Raw genomic sequence first — 27,703 nt, forward strand, 5'->3', positions numbered from 1 at the left:
AGTATTAGAGTACAAGGGTATTTTGATGTTTCTCAAATGACAGAAAGTGTTTTAATTTAAAAAGTAAAGTAAGCCCGGAAACCTGGTACTCCCCGTTCAGAAGGCGTGCGGGGGGGCGGGGCGGAGGGCGGGGCTGGGGGGGTTGCCCGGCAGCGGAGGAACCCCGCCCCCGCCCCCCCAGCGGGGGGCCTTCGAATGTTTGTCGGTCTCCGCGGTAACTGCGGCCTCGGTCCGGAGCTGCGGTGCCGGAGCCATGGCCGGGGCTTCGGGGCCCGAGTGTAAGTGTGCGCTGAGCGCGCTGTCTGCGTCTGAGCTCCGTCGGACGTGCTCGCCCGGAACCCCACGGCTCCGAACCGGGGGGAATGAAAACCTTTCTGGGGGCTGCACCTCAGCCCCGGGTCACCAGGGTGTAGGACCGCGTCTGGGGACGCCGGGCCTCCTCGGGAAGCCTACCGGTCACACTCAAAGGAACCAGGTCGTGTGCGCGCGCGTGCGTGTGTGTGCGCGCGTGTGCGCGTGTGTGAGTGCGTGTGCGCGTGTGCGTGCGTGTGTTTGCGCGCGCGTGTGTGAGTGCGTGTGCGCGCGTGTGTGAGTGCGCGTGCGTGTGTGTTTGCGCGCGCGTGTGTGAGTGCGTGTGTGCGTGTGCGCGCGTGTGCGTGTGTGAGTGCGCGTGTGTGCGCGTGCGTGCGTGTGAGTGCGTGTGTGTGTGTGTGTGCGTGCGCTTGCGCATGCGTGCGTGTGCCCCGGGAGGAGGAGGGATGAGGGGGCGACTTCCCGACGCGGCTCGGAGGGTGCTTCCTAAAGAGCCTCCCGCCGGCGGGCACGCCCCCTGGCCGCCGCCCCCCTGCAGTCCTCCCGGAGCCGCCGCCACCCACAGGGCAGCCGTCGCGTTTCTTTAGCTTCCGGTCCCCGAAGGCGAGGGTTACTGTTGTGATTTTAGGACCCGGAGGCAGGGGCGTCAGCCGGCCCTTCTGACCCCGCAGCCATCGCGTCCCCCCCCACACCGCGGCCTGCGGGGGAACTCTGAGTTGCGGGAAGGCTTACCGGGGGCAGCAGTACGGTGTGCATGTGACGTGTTGTGACCCAAGTCCCGGGCCGTGCCAGTGCGTGGCGCCCTGCTGCGCGCGCTGCTCGGTGGGCGGCGGGCAGCCCCGAGCGGCCGCCGAGCGCTGACTCCGACCACCTGCCGCTCAGTCCCCCCGGGAGTGAGGTGCCGAGGGCGCTCCTCCGCCGTGAGTTCCCGGCCGTGCGGTCTCTGTGCCTCCTGCGATCGCTCCGCTCGCCGGCTGTGCGCACCAAAGCCCCTTCCCTAAAGCCTGTCCCTGCTCCCGGCCGGCCCGGGGCGCGTGGGCTGAGTTCCCGGCCGTGCGGTCTGAGCGCCCCCGGAGCTCCCCTCGGTCGGCTGGCCGCCCCCGCACAGAGGCCTTCCTCGGGCGGCGCGGGACGCCTCAGCTGCGCAGGGCCCTCGTCTCTGAGCCCAGCGGTGTCTGGTAGCGGGACGGGGGCTGCTGGGTGCGCACAGACGCGGCCCTGTGTGCCCACAACACCCGGGCCCATTCTTGCCTCGCAACATCGGGGGTCGTGGTGCTCAACTTTCAAGAACTGCCCCGTGAGATTTAAATTGCGAGGTGACTGCGTGCCCTCGGCGAAACCTGCGACATGGTGGCTGGAAACAGAGAAGGCTCTCGTCTTATTTTGGTGATTCTTAATAAGTGCATATTCTAGAAAAAGTAGGAGGAAAAAGTAGTCGCCAAATAAATCCCTTACAAGTAAATCGGGTGCAGCGCAAAGGTAAGCACCCAGCAGCCGTGGGGCCCAGGCACCCGCGCCCCGGCTCTGCAGCGGGCCGCGGGAGTACTTTTACAGTCTTCCAGCCTTCGGAGGGTATGTTTTCTTTAATATGGATGGAAAGAAACTGGAGGCTCTCCTCTGTAATGTTGGGCCGTATGACTGCATTCTTCCATTTGGGATCCCTGGGCACGGGGCAGTGGTGTGCTGTGGGTGACCCCCCCCCCCCCCAGGGCTGGCTCTCCCTGAATTGTCAAGACTACTTAGTGATTTTCCTGCCTCTTCTGCTGGCCACTAGCCCTCCCCTCACTGTCATCACCCTCCGGCCCTTCCAGTCCTGGGAACCACGCGCGTATTTGGTTTCTTCTGCTGCTATAACAGACGACCACAGATTTAGTGACTTAAAGCAAACCAAACTTGTCATCGTTCTGGAGGGCAGGAGTCTGGGTTTGCTCTGCTGGGCCCTGCTAGGGTCTCCCTGGGCTGAAATCAGGGTGCCGGCTGGCTACCTTCCTTTCTCAAGGCTCTAGGACACAATTTCCTCCAGGATCACTCAGGCGGTTGCCAGGATCCACTTCCTTGCGGTTGTAGGACTGAGCTCCTGTTCTTGCTGGCTGGCAGCTCCTGGACGCCTCTCTCTAGTGCCTGTGCGTGGGCCCTCCATCCCAGAGCCCCCAACGGCCATGGAACCCTCCTCTCCCTCCAGATCTCTCCGACTCCCCTTCTGCCACTTCTCCCTTCTGAGCCCAGCCAGAGAAGGTTCTCTGCTGTGAGGGACCCATGGGATCAGATTGGGCCCACCCAGATAATTCTGGATAATCTCTTTATTCTAAGGTCATAACTTTAATGAAATCTGCAAAGTCCCTTTGCCAAGAGCATTAATCTGCTTTCCACGTCCAACCAGTTTAAGATAATTAACGTCCGGTGTGGTTTTCCCTTCCTCGCTCCAGCACCGTAGATGTGTGCTGCTCCCACAGCTCCTACCTTCTCCCTATCACGTAGCTCATTCCCTACTGGACTTTCAGATTGCTGCTGGGGAATCCGAGGGAGACAACAGTGTGGTACAGAGTAAAATTTGACCTTATTATTTAAAATTCTAAAAATATGACTTCTTTTCCACATTTATTCATGAAACAAAACAGATACTCTTGGTCTTTTTCTGAAGATGCCGATGTTAATAAAAGAGTTTCTTCCCTTGAGGAAAAGTAGAAATCACAGGAGAAGAGCATTACAGTTGGTGGCCAGTACAAAACCATCCGCAGAATTCAGGGAAGAGAGCTTAAAATCTTGAGAAGAGTTGTAAACATCCTACAGGTGATTAACATGGGGGAGGACCAAACAGCCACAGGGAGAGGATCTGCACAGAGGGGCCCCACATGGATTCTTTTAGGAGTTCAAGCACCCAGCCTGGCCTGCCCTGTTCCCCAAGGCTCTGGGGCTCTCCTCTGGCCATACCTGCCCCACAGGGCAAGGAGTCTGTGGGGCTGGGGATTGGCCTGCTCTTTTCCCTGAATTTTTGCCTCTAACACATACCACAAGGATGTTTGCTGACTTAAGTCTGGAGGTGAGGGAGACAGCACAAGAAGATGTCTGTGGGATTCCAAGGTTCCCTGAGATCACATAACACAGGAAAGTGACTTGTAATAATTTTGACATTAAAGACCTACTGCTTCTGTCTTGGAAAAGGTGAACCACCAAAAACAACATCCTGTATTTAAAAATGTCAAATGCTGATGTTTGAAATATTTATTAATTTAAACCTAGTCCAAAAAACCTATTACTATGTCTTATCAATATCTATTCAACATTGGTTTGGTTTTACTTAAAACAAATTTGTTTCCCAATTATTTGGTAAAGAACGACATTTTCCATTGAATTATTTCAACCTTTTCTGTTCTTTTTCTGTCAGTTTGAGATGGCAGAATATGCAAGTAAACAATGTTTCCAGGTAGAAAAGAAATTAAAATATTTATTGCCAGTATGGGATCCCTGGTACCTACTGTAAGAACTTGGCAGAGAGAAATGGAATCCAGATTCTCTAAATCTAGTGAAGCAAGTCTTGTTGCAATCTAAAGAAAAATATTCTAAGTAGGAAAATGATTTTGCTAATTTTCTGGTGGTTTCAAATCCTTTCCGGAAATAAAATAAACACAACTGAGCTGCCTCCTTCTCCCACTTTCCAAAGAGAATTGGAATAATGCATGTGATGGTGGATTTTAGGTGTCGCCTTAGCTAGGCCACAGTGCCCAGATATTTGGTCACATTTCATTCTGGATATTTCTGTTGAGGATGTTTGTTGGATGAAATTAACATTTATATCAGTAGACTTTGAGTAAAGCAGATTGCTCTCTGAAATGTGGGTGGGCCTCATCTAATCTGTTGAAGACCTTATAGAATAAAGACTGACCTCCCCAGAGCAAGAGGGAATTCTCTAGCAGAAAGCCTTGGGCATGAAGTGGGTATCCAGCATGCTGACCATCGTGCAGATTTTGGACTTGCCAGAGGGCATAACCATGTGAGCCAATTCCTTATAACAAATCTCTTTACATATTCTCTCTCTCTCTATCGTATTGGTTCTGTCCTCTGGAGAAGCCCAACAAGTACAATGTGTGTTTAGTATCTTCTTTAAGTGTTTATGCCTTTGATGAATTATGATTAACTGTCTTGAAAGATGGTTCTATTAATATTTTAACATTTTATAAGTGGTTTCTTTGAAGTAATAAGCTGATCAATAAGGGGAAATTCTCAAGAATCCCACTGCTGGAAGTATTTGCTCTAATATCTGACCACACAGATGGGAAAGGTTGATTTTTCTCTTCATGAGACAAGGCAAAGGGAGACTGTGCTCTGGGTTTGGCAACATCCCTGAGATGGGGAGAACTCTGGGATGGCTCAAGTTTCCCTGACCTCTGGTGTGTACTTGGCATAGTCCTCAAGACTTTGAACATGAGGAGAGAGTGCTCTGTGATTGTGCTATGTCCCATAGCACTAGTGACCTCAAGACAGGTAGTGTGTTGGGTGGGCCTGACCTAATCACATGAAGCTGGTCCTAGAGGAGGGTCAGAGGTTAGGGGCATGAGAAGTATGTGAAGGGGACTCAGGGATGAGGAGTGCATGTGTTCAGGGATGAGGGTAGTCACTGGGAGCTTAGAGTGACCCCCACCAACAGCCAACCAGGAAGTGGGGACCTCAGTCCTACAACCACAAGGAGTTGGATTCTGTCAACAACAGGAATAAGCCTGGAAGCAGGTTTTCTCCCAAAGCCTCCCAGACCTCAACCAGGCCCACATTTTGTTATCTGTGTTGTAATATCCTGAGCAGAGAACCTAACTCCTTCATGCTGGAGTTTGGTCCCATAGAACCGTGATCTAATACATGGGTTTGAAGCTACTTAGTTTATGATAATTTGTTACACAGTGATAGAAGTGATTCTACTTCTTCATATTCTCTGGGCCTTTCTTTTCTTAGGTGAAAACAGAGGAAATCATGTGTCCTGATTTATTGTCATTAAATGCATTGGTCAGGAAAAGGGTTTGGATGTGGCATACGTCCCAGAAAGTCCTCCCCTGCATTACTCAGGTGCTAGTGGAATGAGAGAGATGATCCAGCAGTTTGGGTAAAAATGTTGTATTCAGGAATCAGTTCTGCCACTTGTTAGGTGTCTGGACCTGAGTGGGTCCCAGAACTCCTTCTCAGCTTCCCTTTTACAAAATAGGGACAAAACCAGTTATAGATGGAATCCTTGTGAGGACCAGCGGGTGTGACAGGGTTATGGGCCTGGGTAATGCCCAGTCTGTGGGAGTTCAGAACGGGCCCTTGAGGGCTCCGATGGGCCTGCTTTACCACTCTGCTGCCAGTGTCCATCCCAGCTTGGGTGACATGGTGGGACAGATCTGCTTATTCTTTCCTCCAGGGTTCTCTGGGAAGGTGAAGCTGTGGGCTAGCTGCTCCGTGGCCCTCACAGCACATGGCCAAAAAGAAATCTCATGTTGAAGTCTGGGCCAACTCATGTTCTACCAGAAAAATTTCATAAGGTGTTTCTTGTCCTAGAGTCCTTTCTTAAAATAGATACCATTTATGGAGTATCTGTTCCAGGCCATGGGCTTCTCTGCCAAATGCAGTTCCATTTAGCTGTCAATCAATCCTTTTGAGTAGGATGATTATCCTGATCTTGCAGAGGAAGAAATTGTGATTCAGAGAGATTATGTAAGCTCTGTGAGATCACATGGTTAGGAAACTGACTCAAAAAGCCATGTTTTCCAGTTTTATGTCCTGGACCATGTGCCCAAGTGGAGCCCTACCACTGGGACATGTGAGAAGCAGGGACCTTTGTGGAAGGAGCTGGGGTCCCCATCAACTTACCCACAGGTTTTACTCTGTGGCTCCTTATCTTCCTACAAGTGGGGGTGGGAGCAGAAGGGGTGACTGGCTCAGCAGTCACTGAGGGGTTTGATCAGGGACTCTGAGACCTTTCAATATTAAGAGAGAAAGAAAAACATTTTGTAGGGGTGAATGTCTTTAAGTGCCATCATTATGAATCGTAATTACATTGTTAAAACTTTCCTTTCAGAACTTTTGCTAATATGGTAAGAAACCATCAAAAGTCCCTCCCCCCTTCTTCCTGGCTTTGAAGGGCCCTGGAGGGACTCCTTCCCTCCCTCCCTCACTCCCTTCCTCCCTTCCTTCCTTCCTTCCTGGTTTTATTTTTAAGTAATCTTCACACCCAACATGGGGTTCAAACCTACAACCCCAAGATCAAGAGTTGCATGCTCTATGGACTGAGCAGGCCAGGTGTCCCTGCAGGGCCCTGGGCTTTCTGATCAGAACTGCACTTCATGTGTATCTAGCAGTCCTCTGTTTGCAGCCAGGCCTGGCCTGTGTGCTGTTTTCTGTCTGTGTCTGTCGGCTCCTCCTCTGGGAATGAGATATGCCAGCTCAGCAAATGCACACAGCTGTCTTACTGTCTTATTATGGAACTAATATTTAATAATCTTATTATCTTTTCTGACCAGTTTACATGAGGTGGAAGCACTGTGAGGTGCAAGGTGATAGGACTTTATGCAATCTAACGAAACTACTGAACAAACTTCAGAAAGATCACAGAGATGACATCTATCTCTACACCTCTGGGCACTTGAATTCCAATAAGCTCTACAGGCCACCTGAGACAATCCTATATCACTGGCCCAATGCCAATAGACCAAAAGGGGAAAAAATCTTCAAAATAGAAAAGCCATCTGATAAGAAGATTGCAAAGATGAAAGATGCTTTGGCTTATTTTGCCATCAATACAGCTCTGAGTCCAAAAGATGCCCAGACCACACCACTATTCAGGTATTTGAACCCTCTGGAGCATATTTCCCACACTTCAGAAGAGGACTTCTTTCCAAGGAAGGCTCCAGGAAGAGAGGCTTCTCCAGAACTGCGGAGGAGAGAAGAGCTGAGACTGCCAGAGATGAAGGTTCTCAAGTACAGAACAGTGGAGTCCAGCCGTCAATGTGTGATGTCTCCCCGACCCAAGGATGAGTACCGGTACATCAGCTCCTACTTAGCTGGCATAACAAAGGCAGACAAGTATAAGAAATTCCTGCGTTTCCAAAAAGAAGTTCTTGCAAAGCAAGATCTCATGAAGCACGATTTCACTGGGAGCAAGGCAGCAATATGCCATGAAAAGAAGTTGGAACAGGTAAGGAGGGTGATTTTGCAGTGCTGTGGGGAAACTGCTGTAGTCCTAGGTGTCTAAATGTTGTGGGTGGAGATCCACATTCAGGCACCTCCTTTACATTTCCAGCTAGAAAATAGTGCACCTACCAGTTCTGACATGATGTAGATGATAACAGGGAGAAGTAAAGGAAGGCTAAGTCTGGAAACAGGTCAGTTGGAGGTGACTTCATAGGCAGAGTATCAGATGTTGCCTGGCAGCTGTGGTACATACAATGTTCATGGATAGCAGACATATCTGACGAAAGGTTTGCCTAACTCACTGTGGAAGCATGTGAGGGGAGAGTGAGGCAGGAGTAGACGGTTAGGTAATGTAGGTACAGTCTGCTTGGAGTCACCCATGTCTGTGGAAGGTGGTTAGCATGATGGGAGGAGCTTTGGTGAACTCCCAGGGGCTGTGAGTCGTGCACAGTGACCGCAGATGTGATGCAAGGGTGAGAATGCCAGAATGGAAGAAATAGCAGCATACCCGAGAAATAACCAAACCTGATGAGGGTTTTGGCTGAGAGGGCTAATGGAAAGAGGAAGACCCTGGGGACATTGTGGACAAGTACAGGGTGTAATGGAGTGAATAAAGAAAACATAGACCAACTCCTTTGAAAACAGTGCAATCAGACCTTCTCAGCACTGCTCAGAGGGAATGAGATGCACCTTGGTTTGCTGCCTGGCTCTGTCCAGACCCAGTTCTGGAGTGGTGGGAGATGGACCCTCTGATAGAAAGCCCCGTGGAAATTCTTATTACTCTACCGAGAAGCTATTTGGAAAGGAAAATGAAGACATCTTAAAATGGCTGGTTCTCTTTATCCACCAGGAGCTCCAGAAAGTGTGCGTGTGTGACCCTCAGCAGTTCAATAGACTGCACGTCTTCAGAGAAGTCTTTGAAGATATTTGCAATAGTTCTTTGATATTTGGTGATATCTTGAAAGAAGTTAAGGTAATAAAAAATGTTCATTTCCCACATAACCACTGAGAGCCACACATGATGTTCTGCACACAGGATCGCATTTCTCACAGAAATTCTGCCAAGTATCATGGCCTCCATTCTATAGATGATGAAAATCACTTGCAGACTCAAAGTAACGTGCATATAGCCACATAAATCACAAGTGGGCCCATGTGAATAAACAACCAGCTAGCTCACTCCTTAAGCCCATTTTGCCCCCACTAAAGCTTCCCAATTATTTATAGGCTTTTCTAAATTGTACATATGTAACATATAAACTTTTATAATTATGCATAATTATTTCATATACATTCCTATGGAATTATAAGTTTGCTGTGATTTCATGATGAAAGTGACCTTCATCTCAAAGCTGAGTTGAAATGAGGTTGCTTCCATATCTTTCTATTGCCTAAGGCCTAAATAAGAGCAGCCATACAGTGGCCTGTTCTCCAGAGAACATCCCCAAACCTAGGGAGTAATCCCTGGCAGGTGAGCAGGACCCACAGAGCATCTGTATGGCAGGAGATCATGTGTTGTATGTGTGTCAAGGTATTTTAGGATGCTATTCTGAGGTGATCAACAGTTAACCCTCAAATGTGCTTCAAAGTTAGTGGGGTTTTATACACTTTATTGTATGTATTATTGGTTTTATACTGAAGGAACATTTTATAATTTTTGAAATGATCTAAACCGACATCCTTAACTTCCATATTATTTATCCCTGCAAAGAAACTTACCTTGTGGTGATATAATACATTTTCAGTGGATTTTTTTTTTTTTTTTTTTTTTTGTACAGGATGAATATGAACTCTACATGGCAATACTTCTGCAGTCCCACTCCCCATCACAGTGTAAGGTAACAGCTGATCCTCCAGGTGTCTAAATAAAGCCTATTTCTTCATTGCTTCATATTTCATGAGTAGGAGAAAGCATTCTGAATCCAAAAGCCCCATTTGTGCCTCTACAGCTGAAGGACACCGTGGGTAAAGAATTTACCTCCTGCCCACAGTGAGAGTGAGCGGTGGGGTGAGGGGGGGCATACACATTTCCTGTGTTTTGCCAATGTCTCTGGCCACCCACTGTCAGTGATCTCTCTGGCTCATTCCTCTGTAACCCAGTCCTCACCTGACTGTTTTCCTCAGCATTGATCCTCTCTTTTCTCCCTCTCACCCTGGTTATGAGATACATTTGCATACCCTTACACTGATGACCCCTAGCTCTGTATATGTCACCCAGATATTTCCTGGGAGTTCCAGATTATACCTGTTTCCAGCTTCTTGCTGGACGTTGACACTTAGGTGTCCAAAGCAGGCAGATTACAGACCTAAAAATAGGGAGATTATCCAGAATTACCTGGGTGGGCCCAAACTGATCCCATGGGTCCCTCACAGCAGAGAACCTTCTCTGGCTGGGCTCAGAAGGGAGAAGTGGCAGAAGGGGAGTCGGAGAGATCTGGAGGGAGAGGAGGGTTCCATGGCCGTTGGGGGCTCTGGGGTGGAGGGCCCACGCACAGGCACTAGAGAGAGGCGTCCAGGAGCTGCCAGCCAGCAAGAACAGGAGCTCAGTCCTACAACCGCAAGGAAGTGGGTCCTGGCAACCGCCTGAGTGATCCTGGAGGAAATTGTGTCCTAGAGCCTTGAGAAAGGAAGGTAGCCAGTCGGCACCCTGATTTCAGCCCAGGGAGACCCTAGCAGGGCCCAGCAGAGCAAACCAGACTCCTGCCCTCCAGAATGGTGATGACAAGTTTGTGTTAAGCCACAAAGTTTGTGATGACTGTGTAAAACTTAGAAAATACCCCGTAAATATCTCAAAATAGAGTTTCCAACACTGTTTTTAAGCTGTCCTTTATCGAACTTTAGCTATTGTAGGGTGTGCGTGTGATGCTCATCTCTCTGGTGCCTCCCGGTGGCCTGGATTCCACATCTTCCCCGCATTTTCCCCATGAGTCAGCTGTGCTCGGCTGAATAGTGTCCTCCAAAACATTATGTCCACTTGGAAGCTGTGAGTGTGACCTTACTGGGAAATAGGGTCTGTGCAAATACAATCAAGTGAGGATGAGGTCATTGGGCTGACTGGTGTAGTTCTGGTAGTTCTATTTTTTAACTTTTTGAGGAATATCCGTACTGTTTTCCAGAGTGGCTACACCAGTTGGCATTCCCACCAACAGTTTAACAGCGTTCCCCTTTCTCCACAACCCCACCAATATCTTGTTTCTTGTGTTGTTGATTTTAGCCGTTCTGATAGGTGTGAGGTGATATCTCATTGTAGTTTTGATTTTGCATTTCCCTGATGGTGAGTAGTGTTGAGCATCTTTTCATGTCTGTTGGCCATCTGGATGTCTTCTTTGGAGAAATGTCATTCATTTCTTCTGCCCATTCTTATAAAAGATTTATTTATTTATTTATTTGAGAGAGAGAGAGAGAGAGTGCACGAGCAGGAGAGGTAGAGAGAGAGAGAGAGAGAATCTGAAGGAGTCTCCATGCTGAGCGTTGAGCCGGATGTGGGCCTCCATCCCATGACCCTGAGATCACGACCTGAGCTGAAACCAAGAGTCAGATGCCTAAGTGACTGCCCCACCCAGGCACTCCCCTTCTGCCCATTTTTAATTGGATTATTTGGCTTTTTTGAGTATTGAGTTGTAAGTTCTTTATATATTTTGGATACTAACCGCTTGTTGGATATGTCATTTGCAAATATCTTCTCCCATTCCGTAGGTTGTCTTTATTTTTGTTGATTATTTCCTTCACTGTACAGAAGCTTTATTTTGATATAGTGCCAATATTTTATTTTTGCTTTTATTTCCCTTGCCTCAGGAAACATCTAGAAAAACGTTGCTAGGGCCGATGTCAGAGACCTTACTACCTGTGCTCTCTTCTAGGACTTTTATGACTTCAGGTCTCACATTTAGGTCTTTAATCCATTTTGAATTTATTTTTGTATATGGTATAAGAAAGTGGTCCAGTTTCCTTTTTTCCAATGTAGCTGTCCAGTTTTCCCAACACCATTTGTTGAAGAGACTATCCTTTTCCCATTGGCTATTCTTTCCTGCTTTGTCAAAGATTAATTGACCATATAATTGTGGGTTTGTTTCTGGGCTTTCTATTTTGTTCCATTGATCTATGTGTCTGTTTTTGTGCCAGTACCAGACTGTTTAGATTACTACAGCTCTGTAATATAACTTGAAGTCTGGAATTGTGATACTTCCAGCTTTGCTTTTCTTTTTCAAGATTGACTTGGCAATTTGGATTTTTTGTAGTTCCATATAAATTTTAGGATTTTAAAAATTCTAGTTCTGTGGAAAATGCTATTGGTATTTTGGTAAGGATTGCATTTAATCTGTAGATTGCTTTGGGTAGTATAGACATTTTAACAATATTTTTTCTTCTAATCCATGAGCATGGAATGTCTTTCCATTTCTTTGTGTCCTCTTCAATTTCTTTCATCAATATTTTAGTTTTCAGAGTACAGGTCTTTTACCTCTTTGGTTAGGTTTATTCTAGGTGTCTTATTATTTTTGGTGCAATTGCAAATGGGATTATCTTCTTAATTTCTTTTTCTGCTGCTTCATTATTAGTATATAGAAATGCAACAGATTTCTGCACATTGATTTTGTATGTTGCAACTTTATTGAATTCCTTTATTTGTTCTAGTAGTTTTTTGGTGATCTTTAGGGTTTTCTATATAGAGTATCATGGCATCTACAAATAGTGAGAGTTTTACATCTGCAGTTTGGATGCCTTTTATTTTTTGTTGTCTCATTGCTGTGGCTAGGAATTCTAGTACTGTTTTGAGTAAAAGTGGTGAGAGTGGACATCCTTGTCTTGTTCCTGACATTAGAGGGGAAGCTCTCAGTTTTTCCCCATTGAGTATGATGTTCAGTATATATTTTTTTATATGTGGCCTTTATTATGTTGAGGTATGTTCCCTATAAACCTACCTGAGGGCTTTTATCATGAATGAATGTTATACTTTGTCAAATGCTTTTTCTGCATCTATTGAAATAATCTTATGGTTTTTATCTTTTCTTTTATTGATGTGATGTATCACATTGATTGATTTGCAAATATTGAACCACTCTTGCATGCTGGGAATAAATCCCTCTTGATTGTGGTGAATGATTTTTTAGATGTATTGTGGATTTGGTTTGTTAGCATTTTGTTGAGGATTTCTTTTTTAAAGGTTTTATTTATTTATTTGACAGAGAGAGACATAGTGAGAGAGGGAACACAAGCGGGGGAGTGGAAGAGGGAGAAGCAGGCTTCCCATGGAGCAGGGAGCCCAATGCAGGGATCGATCCCAGGACCCTGGGATCATGACCTGAGCTGAAGGCAGACGCTTAATGACTGAGCCACCCAGGTGCCCCGAGGATTTTTTTTTTTTTAAGATTTTATTTATTTATTTGTCAAAGAGAAGGGGAGAGAATGAGTGGTGGTGGGGGAGAAGCAGAGCAAGAAGCAGGCTCCCCGCTGAGCAAGGACTCCCATGTGGGACTTGATCTCAGGATCCTGGGATCATGACCTGAGCTGAAGGCAGATACTTAACCAACTGAGCCACCAGGCGTCCCTGCTGAGTATTTTTTTTTTTTTTTAAGATTTTATTTATTTGAGAGAGAGAGAAAGCACAAGCAAGCACGGGCAAGGTGAGGGGCAGAGGGAGAAGCAGACTCCCTGCTGAGCAGGGAGCCTGATGCGGGGCTCGATCCTGGGACTCTGGGATCACGACCCAAGCTGAAGCAGACACTTAACCAACTGAGCCACCCAGGCATCATGTTGAGTATTTTTTTTTTTAAAGATTTATTTATTTATTTGACAGAGACACAGTGAGAGAGGGAACACAAGCAGGGGGAGTGGGAGAGGGAGAAGCAGGCTTCCCATGGAGCAGGGAGCCCGATGCGGGGCTTGATCCCAGGACCCTGGGATCATGACCTGAGCTGAAGGCAGACGCTTAACCGACTGAGCCACCCAGGCGCCCCTCATGTTGGGTATTTTTACATCTATGTTCATCAAAGATACTGGCCTCTAGTTCTTTTTTGTTGTTGTTGTTTGGTGGTGATGTCTTTATCTGCTTTGGGTATCAGGGTAATGCTGGCCTCATACAATGAATTTGGAAGTCTTCCCTCCTCTTCCATGTTTTAGAATAGTTTGAGAAAATAATACTAACTCTTCTTTAATATTTTGGTAGAATTCAGCTGTGAAGCCAAACGATCATGGACTTTTGTTTGTTGAGAGTTTTTTGATTACTGATTCAATCTCCTTTCTGGTACTTAGTCTATTCAAATTTTCTATTTCTTCCTGCTTCAGTTTTGGTAGGTTATATGTTTCTAGGAATTTATCCATTTCTTTTAGTTTGTCCAATTTGTTGGCATATAGTTTTTCATAATATTCTCTTATAATTGTTTGTATTTCTGTGATGTTGGTGGTTCTTCCTCCTCTTTCATTTGTAATTTTATTTATTTATTTATTTAATTTATTTATTACAGATTATTTATTTTGAGAGAGAGAGGAAGAGGAATAATCTCGAACAGACTCCCCACTGAGCACAGAGCCTGACGTGGGGCTCAATTTTACGCCCCTGAGATCATGACCTGAGCCAAAATCAAGAGTTGGAGGCTTTAAAAAAAAAAAAAAAAAACGGGAGAAGAAAAAGAGGGCGCCTGGGTGACTCAGTCGGTTAAGCGTGTGTGTTTGGCTCAGGTCATAATTCCAGGGTCCTGGGATTGAATCCCACGTCGGGCTCCCTACTCTTCGGGGAGTCTGCTTCTCCCTCTTCCCCTACCCCCCACTTGTTCTCTTAATCGCTCTCTTGCTCTCTCACTCTTTCTCAAATAAATGGGTAAAATCTTAAAAAAAAAAAAAAAAAGAATTGGAGGCTTAACCAACTGAGCCACCCAGGCATCCTCTGTAATTTTATTTTATCAATTTTTGTTGTGCTGTTTTTCAAAGAACCAGCTCCTGATTTCATTTATTTGTTCTACTTTTTTTTTTTAGTTTCTATAACATTTATTTCTGCTCTAATCTTTATTATTTCCTTCCTTCTGCTGGTTTTTGGTTTTGTTTGTTGTTATTTTTTCTAGCTCCTTTAGGTGTAAGGTTAGGTTGTTTATTTGAGATTTCTTTTTGCCTTTTGAGGTAGGCCTGTATTGCTATAAACTTCCCTCTTAGAATAGCTTTTGCTGCATCCCAGAGGTTTTGGACCGTGTGTTTTCATTTTCATTTGTTCCCATGTACTTTTGGATTTCCTCCTCGATTTCTTGGTTAACCTATTCATTGTTTAGTGGCATGTTATTTAACCTCCATGTATTTGTGGTCTTTCCGGATTTTTTCTTGTAGTTGATTTCTAGTTTCATAGCATTGTGGTCGGAAAAGCTGCATAGTATGACTTTGATCTCTTTGAATTGTTGATACTTGTTTTGTGACCCAATATGTGATCTATTCTGGAGAATGTTCCATGTACACCTGAGAAGAATGTGTATTCTGATGTTTTAGGATAGAATGTTCTAAATATATCTGTTAAATTCACCTGGACCAATGTGTCATTCAATGCCATTGTTTCCTTGTTGATTGTCTGATTGGATGATCTGTCCATTGATGTAAGTGGGGTGTTAAAGTCCCCTACTGTTATTGTATTGCTATCAATTAGTTCCTTTATGTTTGTTATTAACTGTTTTATGTATTTGCATGCTCCCATGTTGGGTACATAAATATTTAAAATTGTTGTTATATCTCCTTATTGGATTGTCCCCTTTGTTACTATGTATTATCCTTCTTTGTCTCTTGTTCCACTCTTGGTTTTAAAATCTATTTATTCTGATGTAGTATTGCTATTTCAGCTTTATTTTGACACTCATTTGCATGATAAATGTTCCTCCATCCCCTGACTTTCAATCTGCAGGTGTCTTTAGGTCTGAAATGAGTCTCCTATAGGCAGCAGATAGATGGGTCTTGTTTTTTATCCATTCTGTCATCCTATGTCTTTTGATTGGAGCATATGGTCCACTTACATTCAAAGTAATTATTGAGAGATAGGTATTTATTGCCATTTTGTTACTTATTTTGTCTTTGTTTCTGAAGTTTTTTTCTGATCCTTTCTTCTTTCATGGTTTGTTGGTTTTCTTAGTGATATATTTGGGTTTTGTTATTCTTTGTATATCTATTACTGATTTTCGATTTGTGGTTACCATTAGGTTTGTATATAATATCTACATATAGCAGTCTATATTAAGTTGATGATTGTTTAAGTTTGAACACGTTCTTTAGTCTCCTCCCCACATTTTAGGTATATGGTGTCATAATTCACATCCTTTTATTTTGTGAATTCCTTGACTGACTTCTTACAGAAATATTCATTTTTACTGCTTTTGTGTTTCCTACCTTCATACTATCACTTTTGGTCTTTTCTTTCCACTCAAAGTGTCCCCTTTAATATGTCTTGTAGGGCTGGTTTAGTGGTCATGAACTCCTTTAGTTTTTGTTTGTCTGGGAAACTCTTTATCTCTCCTTCTATTCTGAATAATAGTGTTGCTGGATAGAATATTCTTGGCTACACATTTTCCCCATTCAGCACTTTGAATATTTCATGCCACCCCTTTCTGGCACAAAATTTCTACTGAAAAATCTGCTGATAGCCTTATGGGGTTCCCCCTATATGTAATTGTCTACTTTTGTCTTGCTGCTTTAAAATTTTTTTCTTTATCCCTACATTTTGCCCATTTTAATTACAATATGTCGTGGTATGGATCTGCTTTTTTTGTATTTTGTTGGAGTTTCTCTGTACCTACTGGATCTGGATATCTGTTTCCTTCCCCAGATTAGGGAACTTTTCAGTTCCCTATCAGCTATTATTTCTTCAAATAAATTTTCTACCCCAGGGGCGCCTGGGTGGCTCAGTCATTGGGCATCTGCCTTCAGCTCAGGTCATGATTCCAGGTCCTGGGATCGAGCCCCACATTGGGCTCCCTGCTCGGTGGGAAGCCTGCTTCTCCCTCTCCCACTCCCACTGCTTGTATTCCCTCTCTCGCTGTGTCTCTCTGTCAAATAAATAAATAAAATCTTAAAAAAAAATTTTTTTTTCTACCCCATTTTCTCTCTCTTTCTTCTGGGATCCCTACAATATGAATGTTATTATGTTTGATGGAGTCACTGAGTTCCCAAGTGTATTCTTGTTTTGCATAATTCCTTTTACTCTCTTTTGTTCAGCTTGATTACTTTCCCTCATGGAAATGAGGGAATGTGCTCATTCCATTGAGTGTGTTTCTCATTTCGTTCATTAAACCCTTTATCTCTGCTATGTTATTCCTTATCTCTGTGTTAAGGGTTTCCCTTATGTCTTCTACTCTTTTCTCAAGTCCAGTGAGTATCTTTATGATCATTACTTTAAATACTCCATCAGGCATGTTACTTTATCTGGTTCACTTAGATCTCTGGCTGTGGCCTTGTCCTGTTCTTTCAATTTGGGACAAATTCATCTGTCTTCTCATTTTGTCTAAGTCACTGTGCCTGTTTCTGTGTGTTAAGAAGGTCAGCTATGTCTCCTGTTCTTGAGGTTAATGGCCTTATGAAGAAGAGGTCCTGCAGCACCTTGCAGTGTAGTGTCCCCTGTTCTGCAGAGCCTGGCACTTCAGAGAGTGTGTCCAATGTGTGCTGCATGCACTCTGCTATTTTGTCCTGGCCACTTTATCCTTCAGGCCAGTTGTCTGCAGAGGCTCTCTTTGCCTGTTGTGGGCAGTGTTTGTTCCCTTGCCTAATGTGGTGAACTTTAACTAGGTGTGTTCTACTTTTGAAATGAGACCAGTCACCACCACCGCTGGAACCAATGCCCTGAAAAACTCCCAGATTGGGAGATGTGGTGTTGGCAGGGGTTTGGGCCACTCTTCTGGGGTAGGGGACCCACTGTGCTGGGACCGAGGCAGACGTGGTTGGGAGAGTAGGTCCCACTGAAGCATGGGGGGTTGGGGCAGGGCTTGGTGTAAGCAAGTTAGGTAGAGAGTGTCCAAGTGGCACTGGTTCCTGCAGGTGGTCCTGTGCTTGTGCTGAGGGTTGGCAAAGGAAATGGTACCTGCCAGCTCCTTTGTTCCCAAAGGGGTCTCTCTGTGAACCCTTCCTCTCTGGGACACACTCCAAGACGAGCAAATAACTTCCCCACTGTGTGCTCCAGGTCCTCTTCAGGTTGTTGTTTTCATGCTGTATGTCTGTAGGCTGCTTGCCCTACCTTCTCTCCTGGAGTAGCCCCAATGCCGTTGGGGCTCTCCCTGAGCCAGGCACACTGACCTTTAAATCTCTAGGCTTTAAGCCCCACTAGTTGCAAGAACTCATGAAATTCAGCCCCTCTTGTTTTCTTGTTTTCGTGTTCCCCATGTGGGCTTCCCTCTGTGCTAGTCTGTCTCTCACCCTTCTTTGCGACTGCAGCTCTCTCCCCACCACATTGGCCACCATCCGTTTCTCTCCCAAACCATGTCTCCACACTTCCTACCTTCTTCATTGTGGGCTCTTGTCTGCCTTTAGTTGTGGACTTTGTTCTGCCAGTCTTCAGGTCGATTTCTGGGGGGTAGTTAGGGATTCGATAGTTAGCTAGTTGTATTTGAGGGACAAGGTGAGCCTGGTGTCCTTCTACTCCATTGCCATCTTCCCCATATCTGATTTACTCCTTAATTCAAACTTGCATGTGTGCAAAGTTTTCCTTGTTTTGAGCTTTTCGTGCTGCAGAAAAATAAGCTTTTGTTTGACAGGAATAAACAAACCGCCAGTTGGGGATCTACCCTATTCCTTAGTTTTTGAGGTTGAGTCCAAAAGGAACATACATGCCTTTATCCCAATCAAATATCAGCATGAAAATTTCCCTGGCCAACAGGGCATCCTATCCTCCTTTCTGTTTCTGGAAATGTGGCAGCCTTTCACCTAATGAAGCAGAGACTCTGTGTCTCCACATTTGAGTTCAGCATTGCTTTATATCCATGTAGAATAATCAAATTAAATAGTTTCTCACCAATTCAGAAATAATTCTTGTGCTCATGATAATATACTTGGAGCACTTTATTCAACATTTCTTTTCCCCACACAAACCCACAGTGAACCCCTACCACTTTTTAACTTTCTTAAGAAAATAAAACCGTAAAATTTTAAAAACAATATTTTACCCAGATCTTTGCATGACTAGTTATTCCTTCTCCAATATTTTCTCCCCCCTTTCATCCTATTTACCTATTTTACCTAGAATTTCTATTTTGACTCAGGATATCTTGAATACACTGTAATAACAAAAAAGGAGAATGTTCACCTATCCTGTGTCTGTCTTACCCATTATGACCTTGTCCTTCCTAGACTCTGCTGGCTAATGCCAAGGGACTGGAGAAGAGATCAGTGAAGACTGCAGATATCAACCAGGCCAAGGAGGAGCTGAGGGTGATGGTGATGGCCACCAAAGCAGCCCTGGAGCATAATGACAAGTGAGGGTTAACAGTCTGATTTGATTTATGTTGGGATTATACTATTTTACAATATCTTAAAACCATGTGACAAGCATATATATTTACATTTTTTTCTGCACTAATGGGGGAGGCATGCTGCCTTTACTAATACCCTGCCATTTGGCCTCTTTCATAAGCCATCACATCTGTGACTGGGAAATTCAGCCAAATCTGGTGTTTGTATGGCGGGGGGGGGGGGGGGGGGGGTTTGGGATGGTTTCTGAAAGCATCTCATCTTCTTTAGTGGTCCCCTGGGGACCTACTGATAGGTGACACTGCTGCAAAGTCAAGACACCTTTCATGAATGATCTTGTTTTTATGTTTTTAACTTAAAAAAAAATCTTTTAACTTTTCTGTGTAGTCTTTCAGATGAAATCACAATTGGATAGGGCATATGTTTTATAGAGGATTTAAAGAAGACTGAGGCAAAGCCAGCACACCCAAAATATTATCAAGAAAACAAAACAAGAAACAAAAAACAAAAAACAAAACCATGTCTTCAGTATAAGTAGAGGACAAAAAGCATCCAAACTTCAAAATACTTGAAATTAGAAAAATACACATCAAATGCCAGTGAATCATTATCAGCTCTCTTTCTGCAAACCTTGGTGAGAGCAAGGGCAGTGGGGGAAGAGAGAAGAATGGAGCTGGTAGAAGGCCTATCATGTTCTAAAACTAGTTCCAGAGAGAGAGAGAGAGAGAGAGAGGAAGGGAGGGAGGGGAAGAGAGAGAAAGGAAGAGTGGGGGAGGGAAAGAGAGAGAGGAGGGAAGGAGAGAAAGAGGGAAGGGGGGAGGTCGTGAGAGGGAGGGAGGGAGAGAGGAGGAGGGGGGAGAAGGGGAAGGAGAGGTGGAAGGGGAGGGAGGGAACAGGGAGAGAGAGAAAGGAAGGGAGGGTGGAAGGGGGACAGGGGAGGGAGGGAGGAAAAGAGAGTAGTTTCCCTAAATAATGCCACAGAGTTTACTGGTCTGTCTATCAGAGCACTGACTTAGAAGGAAAGGACTTTGAAGTGAGCATGGAAGCAAGGAACCAGTGCTGAAGTGATAATGATATGGTGGGAAGAGCTTTAAAAGAAGTGATCAACATCTTTTAGAACTGTGCATTGAAGAGAAAAAGAAGCAAGGGAGGGGAGTTTAGAATCCCATAAAAGAAGAAAATTGAAGGGCACATGACCCTTTCACTATTGTTCTTTCTTTCCTCCAAAAAAAAAAAAAAAAAAGTTATCCAGTAAAAAAATCAAAATAAAACACCCTAAAACAACAACAAAAGCATACTTTGCTATTCTGACAAAAATGTGTCCTCTTGATTAGGAACCTCACACACTACCCAAACTGTTATCCCTACCTACAAAAATGCAGAGGTGCAAATGATCTCTGTCTGCACAAGCAACTATCTCTCTTGATAAAATGAGGACCCAAACAATTTAGCTGATGAAAATCCCTGCCATCCAACAACAACAAAAAGTTGAAGAAAACTGTACCACAGCATTCCAAACTTAAATATTCTCAAAAGAGCATTTCTAGCGATGAAAATGACCTTGAGTTAGAAATGTAAACACGAAGAAAGCACAGCAATCAACAGCAATAAAAAGGAAGATGTGAAGCAAGATTTGACCACTCAGGAAAGATAGTTGAAAAAGTCAAAATTATGTCATAGATCCAGACGAAATTATGACACACCCAAGGAGGGATACTCTTGAGTGGACACAATAAGGAGCATTAGAGAAAAACAAAAAACAAGCCAGAGAATGAAGATGAGATAACAAAAGAAATAAAAAGACAGAGAAAAACTGGTTGAAGTGGAAGACAGGCAAAGAAGATCCAATTTACATATAATTAAAGTCTCAGAAGAAGAAGAAAAAGCAATGGAATAGAACATAATATTTAAAACTATAACACATTTAACATTTCTGGAAACTAAATGCCCTGACTCTGCATACTGACAAGGCTGTTACCATTATTATTAATTCATTTAATCTCAGTTTCTTAAAATTGGGGGTCATAATACTTTTCTGTTTCTTTTCATCTCTGATAAAATGAGCTAATGTATGTGAAGCTACTTAACCACTAGGCTCCTGTAGACAGGCAGCATTGACTCATTTGTGGCACTGATGTTTTTAACCAAATCATAGGATTTCTGTACAAGCAATACATATTAGACTCCCCCCCGCATGTATTAGAAATAAGACAGTTGATTTAGTTTTTTTTTTTTAAACCAAGGAGAGGATACAAAGAGATTACAGATGTTTTCATTTCCTTTTAAAATGTCTTGTATTTTATTTTTAGTACAAACATAGTGGGATTTGTGAATTGTATCTGTGGGAGGAAATCATGAGGCCCGGGGAACATGCAGTGTGCATTCTAGCTGCAGGGACCTGCCTCCACTGCCCCTCATCTGTTGTTCATCCCGGAGTGTAAATGCTGATTTCTTTGTCTCCCTGCTTTGTAGAATTTAAAGTAACAAAATAATGTTCATAACACTATAGGAAATAATTTACTTTATATTAACCAGCTTCTTCAACTAGTGGTTTACGCAATCTTGGTAAGAAAGTATTCTTTTGTTTATTTAATTTGACTGACTTAGGCTTTCATTTTATATAGAGTTTCAAATTACCTTTTTTGATAGAAACTGAGATGACTTTTTATTTCTCAATTTTAAAGAAAGACTTGTGGCATAAAATAGACAAAAGAAGAAAGGTATGAATGGAGTTCTGATATTTTGCTGTTTTTTACCAAACCTGTAGACTCAGAAGTGAACTAGAGATGGAAAACACATTGCTGCAATCTGCTAAGGGAAAGTCAGGCGAGTAATTGTATGATGATGTTGTTCTTCTGACCTCTGGGTGAAGAATCGTCATGTCCTTGTCTATGATTATCTATGATTTATGGCCTCCTGCTATTATTTGTTTGAAAGGGTTCTTTTTTTCCAGATAACTTATTAAATTGTATTCATTTATATTTTTTTCCATCAAGTTCTTTAGAAATACAGCAAGTTTTCATTTAATCGGAAGTGGTTTAAATGAAATACTTTAAAGGTGTGGGAAACAGTTCATCTCTTTAATAGATCCTGTCAGGGTGGAGATTATTACTCCAGTTTCTGTTGCTTTGGGCACCTTTGGTTTTTTAGTTTTTCTGGAACCAGATACAACATGTATACCACGTCATTCTTCTCTAAGATCTTTGTGGTTTTTAGCAGAATAGTGAATTAAGTCAAGACCTCATGTAGAAAGAATTATGTCAAGTTTTAGCTGTAGCCTCTTGTGGTTTCCAGGGTAACAGCAATGAAGACAGTCTATTCTGGATTCCAGAACCTTTGCATCTCTTTTCCCAGCTTGAAGAAGTCAGCATTTACAAACAACACGTTTCCCAGGCTCTCTGAGTTTGTGATGTCCTCTGTCTTACAGACACGTTCTCTGTCGGGTTCAGCCTCACTCCCATGGTGTGCAGGTGGTAGAGGGCTGCCAGGGCTGGACGAGTCTCTCTGGCAGGCCACGGGGCTGGTGGTTCACCCAGACTGCCAGCTTTGTTATTTCAACTCTGTTAGTCTCAGCTGCCTGCGTGTTAAGTGGGGATAATGATGGTACTTCCCTCTCAGGTGTGCTGTGAGGATTAAATGTAAGAATCCACAGGAAGTAGGAGCAGGGCGCCTGGCCCAGGGGAGTAGGAGCAGGGCACCTGGCCCAGGGGAGTGGCCCTGCCCATTCCTCCTCCTTCTCATGGCTGTTGTGAGGAAGAATACACAGTTTGTGGGAATCTAATTACATTTATGAATACTTATGCATTAAATAAATACTAAAATTATTTTAAAATTAGATACACAATTTAGAATATGATTAAGTAACCAAAATAAGTTCCATACTGTTAATGCAATGATTCAGCCAAATGCCATTTTTCCTACAAGTTTGTTAAATACTAACTCATACTGGAATCACTCCCCCCCCCCCCCCCCCCCCCCCCCCCCCCCCGCCCCCCAGCAGCTTTTAGGATATACTCACAGATCTAACCTGTTTTAAGTTCTCAGCAGAACTTGGCCTCAAAGTTTCTTACTGGGGCCTTTTGCTTCCTTCTGCCATTTATTTCCTCTCTGTGAGCAACACCTGTGTGATTTACCTGCTGGCCATGTTCCAAGGGTTTCTTGTGGCCTGAGTCCCGGCTCTTTTTTGTCCTAGGCTGGCCCAGTGCTTGTCTTCTGATCACGTGCCAGGACTTACAGAGAGGTTGGGTCCATCTTTCTCCTGCACCCACATTGCGTATTCTTGGGTTCCTCTTATAGAAAAGTCATGCATGGGACTCAAGCTCACTGTTTCCTTGCTGTATCCTAAGACAGGCCAACCATTTTTTTTCTTTTCTTTTTTTTTTTTTAATTTGAGTATAATTGACACACAATGTTACATTAATTTCAGGTGTACAACGTGTTGATTTGACACATTTGACGCTTTATGTGATGCTCACCACAAGTGTAGCTACCATCTGTCCTAGTACATTGCTGTTACGGTATCATTGACCATATTCCTTATGCTCTGCTCTATTCCTGTGACTTACTCATTCTGTAACTGGAGGCCTGAGTCTTCCTCTCGCATTCACTTATTTTGCCCCATCCCTCCACCCCATTCCCTCTGGCAACCATCGCTTTGTTCTCTGTAGTTATAGGTCTGATTCTGCTTTTTGTTTGTTCTTCTTTTTTTTTTTTAAGATTCCATTTATAAGTGGAATCATATGGTATTTGTCCCACTTTTCTTTTAGATTTAAGGGCTTCATTGCTAACTGCTAACAGGATAAAACATCAGGATTTAAAAGATAATAAATAAGAAGACATTACTAATTTCTAGAACTGTAGTAAACATTTCTTAGTAGTTGATTCTAGCTGTTTCTGACACTTTTCCTGTGCTATTGAAGAAATCTGGTGGCTTGTGTTCATCCTCTATTCTTTTCCTAAAGCTTTCTCGTTCAGGAGCCTCTCCTCCAAATGTATGTATTTTCTGTGGGATTTCCGCCTTTTGGTACCTCAATCTTTCTCTCTCTCTCTTTTTTAAAGATTTTATTTATTTATTTATTTATTTATTTATTTGAGAGAGAGAGAGAGAGAGAGAGAGCGTTAGCATGAGTGGGAGGAGAGGGAGAAGGAGAAGCAGACTCCCCACTGAGCAGGGAGCCCAATATGGGGCTCAATCCCAGGACCCTGGGATCATGACCTGAGCCAAAGGCAGACACTTAACTGGCTGAGCCATCCAGGTGCCCCTCAGTCTTCCTTTTTAGGTAGAAAAGGGGTAACAACAGTGGGGTCATTGGAGTGTCCTTATACTCCTTTTGGCTTCTGTGCCCCCAGTTAATTGTAGGTTAAAACCTTCAGCTTAGGTTAAGGTGGGGATCAGACTTCAGATCATAGTTCCTGTTTGTGCAGAAGCTTAACTCTGGCTGTTTCTGCCTCCTTGGCTAGTTCATTGTGTATCTACTTAGCTAGTTCCCCCAAATTTCAAAACTCATCTTCAAAGTTTTCCCTTCTTCCAAATTTGGCAAGTTTGAATGATGGCAATTGTTTCTGTGTTGTTTACTATGTACGGGTAAGTATTATCACTCTTTTTAGTTGTTTTTTTTCGTATCAAAAAGGATTAGTTTTTCTTTCTCAAAAAATTCTTACCACTAGTAGTCAGAACTTAACTGTGCTGTTTGATGATCAAGTTCCTTCAGCAGTGAGTTACTCTCAATATCTCCATCTCCTTTCTGAATCCTTAAATATTGACGTTTGTTGGAGCCCAGCATGTCTTTGGTTCAATGCACACATATTTAATTCCAAATCTCTTTCCTGCCCAAATCTCTTTTTTAGGCTTGAGATCCCTATATCCAATTGCCTACTGGATAAGGCCACTTGAGTATCCCATAGGTGCCTCAGCTCAACACGTCCAAGATTAAACTCTCTGTTTCAATGAATGGCATCACCAAACACATGGAAGTCAAGTCAGAAAGCCTGCAGAAGAAATCTTTCCCTCTCCGCCCTATCAATCACTTTACACAGCTTGTAGTTAGTGGCTCAGGTGGGATTCGAACCCAGCTGTCTTACCTCTCTGCTGCATTGAACTCCCTTCCTTCCTACTGCATCTGTTCCTAGCTGTAGCAAAGCTGAAACCTAGGGATTATTTTGATACCTACCTGTCCTCTCCATCCAGATCCAGTCAGTTACCAAGCCCTCCTTATTTCCATTCCCTAAATCATTTTTGTATGTCTTCACTTCTTTTTATGCCACAGCTACTATCTTGATCTGATCTTGTTTGAATGAGTGTAGTAGCTTTCTGACTGGTCATCCTGTTCCAGCTTCACCCTTTCTCATCCACTTTTGGTCCTGCAGACAGAGTGACCATTGTGTGTGTTGATCCCAGCTTAAAAGCCTTCAACAGCATTGACTGATTTCCTAACATATGTTATAAGACCTTTTCAGTTCTCCCCCCTGCTTCCTTTCTAGTATTCATTGATGTCACTCCCTGGCCCTCAATGTTCCCACCCTACCATATAACTTTCTTTTTACCAAAATGTGCCAAGTTCTGCTCTTCTGCCCCTTCTTTACCCCCTTTCTCTTGTCTAACTCCTTTTCATCCTTTGGGTCTCAAGTTCATCACACTTCTCCTGCAAAGTCATCCTTGCACCTTCCCCACACTACGTTAGGTGCTCAAATTGGGCACTCAATAAATTAGGGGAGGAATATCCCAATTCTTGGATCAGATAATTTTTATTGATGTGCTTGGAGCTTGAGTTACATTATATTTTATAGCTATATATAACATACATAATACAGTTAGTAATGCATAATACTATTAATAAGAGATGACATATTAAACAGTAATACTTTGCTTTTAAAAATATTTGCAGAATTATCTAAGAAAGATGTAATGAATGAAGATCACCTTACTCTTATTGAGAAGGTTGAAAAGAAGAGGTGTGAAATACTTAATAAATGGGATGAAATTCAAGCTCTTGAAAGAGAAATTAAAACAACTTTGATTCATACTGGAATTTTGCATATCACTGAAAATAGGATTAAAAGCATAGAGGTATGTAATTTATTTATTTGAATGTTTACATTGTTCTTTTGCTTGAAGATGTTGGCAAACACATGAAGCAATTTCATTTTGCAAATGGGTAAGCAATAATGGAAAAATTGGTCCAAATATATTTTCATTATAAAACACTTGTGGCAAATGGTTAGAATAATTAAGAGATCTAGCTAAAACAACAAAAATAAAGGTGATAAAAATTCTGTAGAGTTCTGTTAAGGTTCAAATTGGATCTCCTTCAGGTCAGTTGATGTCTCTCACAGTTTAACAATTTTGTATAGAAAATGCTTGTCATAAAAATAATGACAGCCAACGTTTAGTATCCAATATGTACTAATTAGCTTGAACTGAAGCTCAGAGGATTTAAGTAACCTGACCTATATGACATAGTTTACAGGATTCAAGCTTAATTCTTTTGGGGCTCCAAAGACGTTATTATTTTCATTGTGTCACATTGAAACTCCATAGTTAGATTTTCAGTGAGTTGTACAATTATGTTAGAAGATACAAATTAGTTACTACCATTGAAAGAAGAGTCTGCTACATTAAAAGTAGTCTTTAACAATTATTACTAACCAATTTTTTGATGAACAGTATAATATAGATTGTAATCTATGTTTTGAAATGTTATGCTGCCCTACTTTTTATATATTGTAACATAATTTTTTATTTGTGTAGAATCTGACTCAGTGTTACCATTTAGTTATAGAGTTTGTAAGTGATGTGTGATTATTCTTTTTCTCATGGTTATATAGTTACATGTATTTTCCCAGCACTATCTTTTTTAAATCTTTTTTTTTTTTTTTTTTAAAGCAGAAGTATACAGTGTACAGGAAGGTGGTGGTGGTATAAGCTTGTTTTGACTTCTCTCTCTCTTTTAAAATAATATGTAAGATTTCCTTCTGTGTTTTTTGTTTACAGTCTGTTCTTATTTATTTATTTATTTAAAATTTTAAGATTTTATTTATTTATTTGAAAGAGAGCACGAGAGAGAGAGCGAGAGTGCACAAGCGGGGGTGAGTGGCAGAGGGAGAGGGAGAAGCAGACTCCATGCTGAGCAGGGGGCCTGACGTGGGGCTCCATCCCATGATTCTGAGATCATGACCTGAACCAAAATCAAGAGATGGACACTTAATTGACTGAGCCACCTAGGTGCCCCAAAATTTGTATTTTATATTGTATCCAGCCACCTTAACAAATTCTGTTATCAATTATGAAAATTGAGGAACTGCTCTAGAATTTCCCTAAAATTCTCTAGGCTTTTCTTTTTTTTTTAAATTTTATTATGTTATGTTAGTCACCATACAATACATCATTAGTTTTTGATGTGGTGATCCACGATTCATTGTTTTCATTTAACACCCAGTGCTCCATGCAGTATGTGCCCTCCTTAATACCCATCACCGGGCTAACCCATCCCCCTACTCCCCTCCCCTCTAAAACCCTCAGTTTGTTTCTCAGAGTACATAGTCTTTCATGGTTCGTCTCTCCCTCTGATTTCCCCCCCTCCATTTTTCCCTTCCTTCTCCTAATGTCCTCCATGCTATTCCTTATGTTCCACAAATAAGTGAAACCATATGATAATTGACTTTCTCTGCTTGACTTATTTCACTTAGCATAATCTCCTCCAGTCCCATCCATGTTGATGTAAAAGTTGGGTATTCATCCTTTCTGATGGCTGAGTAATATCCCATTGTATATATGGACCACATCTTTATCCATTCATCTGTTGAAGGGCATCTCGGC

At 43.0% G+C, this 27,703-nt stretch overlaps 1 protein-coding gene across 1 annotated transcript in view; it reads left to right on the forward strand.

The window, feature by feature from the left end:
* The first annotated feature begins 206 nt into the window (after positions 1-206).
* CUNH6orf118 (chromosome unknown C6orf118 homolog) overlaps positions 207-27,703 on the forward strand; it is a 35,385-nt gene continuing 7,888 nt past the window's right edge. The window contains exons 1-7 of the mRNA XM_032407508.1: positions 207-278; positions 6,801-7,474; positions 8,321-8,443; positions 9,249-9,308; positions 18,769-18,893; positions 21,656-21,714; positions 25,773-25,954. Of these exons, the coding sequence (XP_032263399.1) occupies positions 254-278; positions 6,801-7,474; positions 8,321-8,443; positions 9,249-9,308; positions 18,769-18,893; positions 21,656-21,714; positions 25,773-25,954 (1,248 nt within the window). The 5' untranslated portion in view covers positions 207-253. The remainder of the gene's footprint in view (positions 279-6,800; positions 7,475-8,320; positions 8,444-9,248; positions 9,309-18,768; positions 18,894-21,655; positions 21,715-25,772; positions 25,955-27,703) is intronic.

This window comes from Phoca vitulina, unplaced genomic scaffold, assembly GCF_004348235.1.
Source record: "Phoca vitulina isolate PV1807 unplaced genomic scaffold, GSC_HSeal_1.0 scaffold9, whole genome shotgun sequence".
Classification (NCBI taxonomy): Eukaryota; Metazoa; Chordata; class Mammalia; order Carnivora; family Phocidae; genus Phoca; species Phoca vitulina.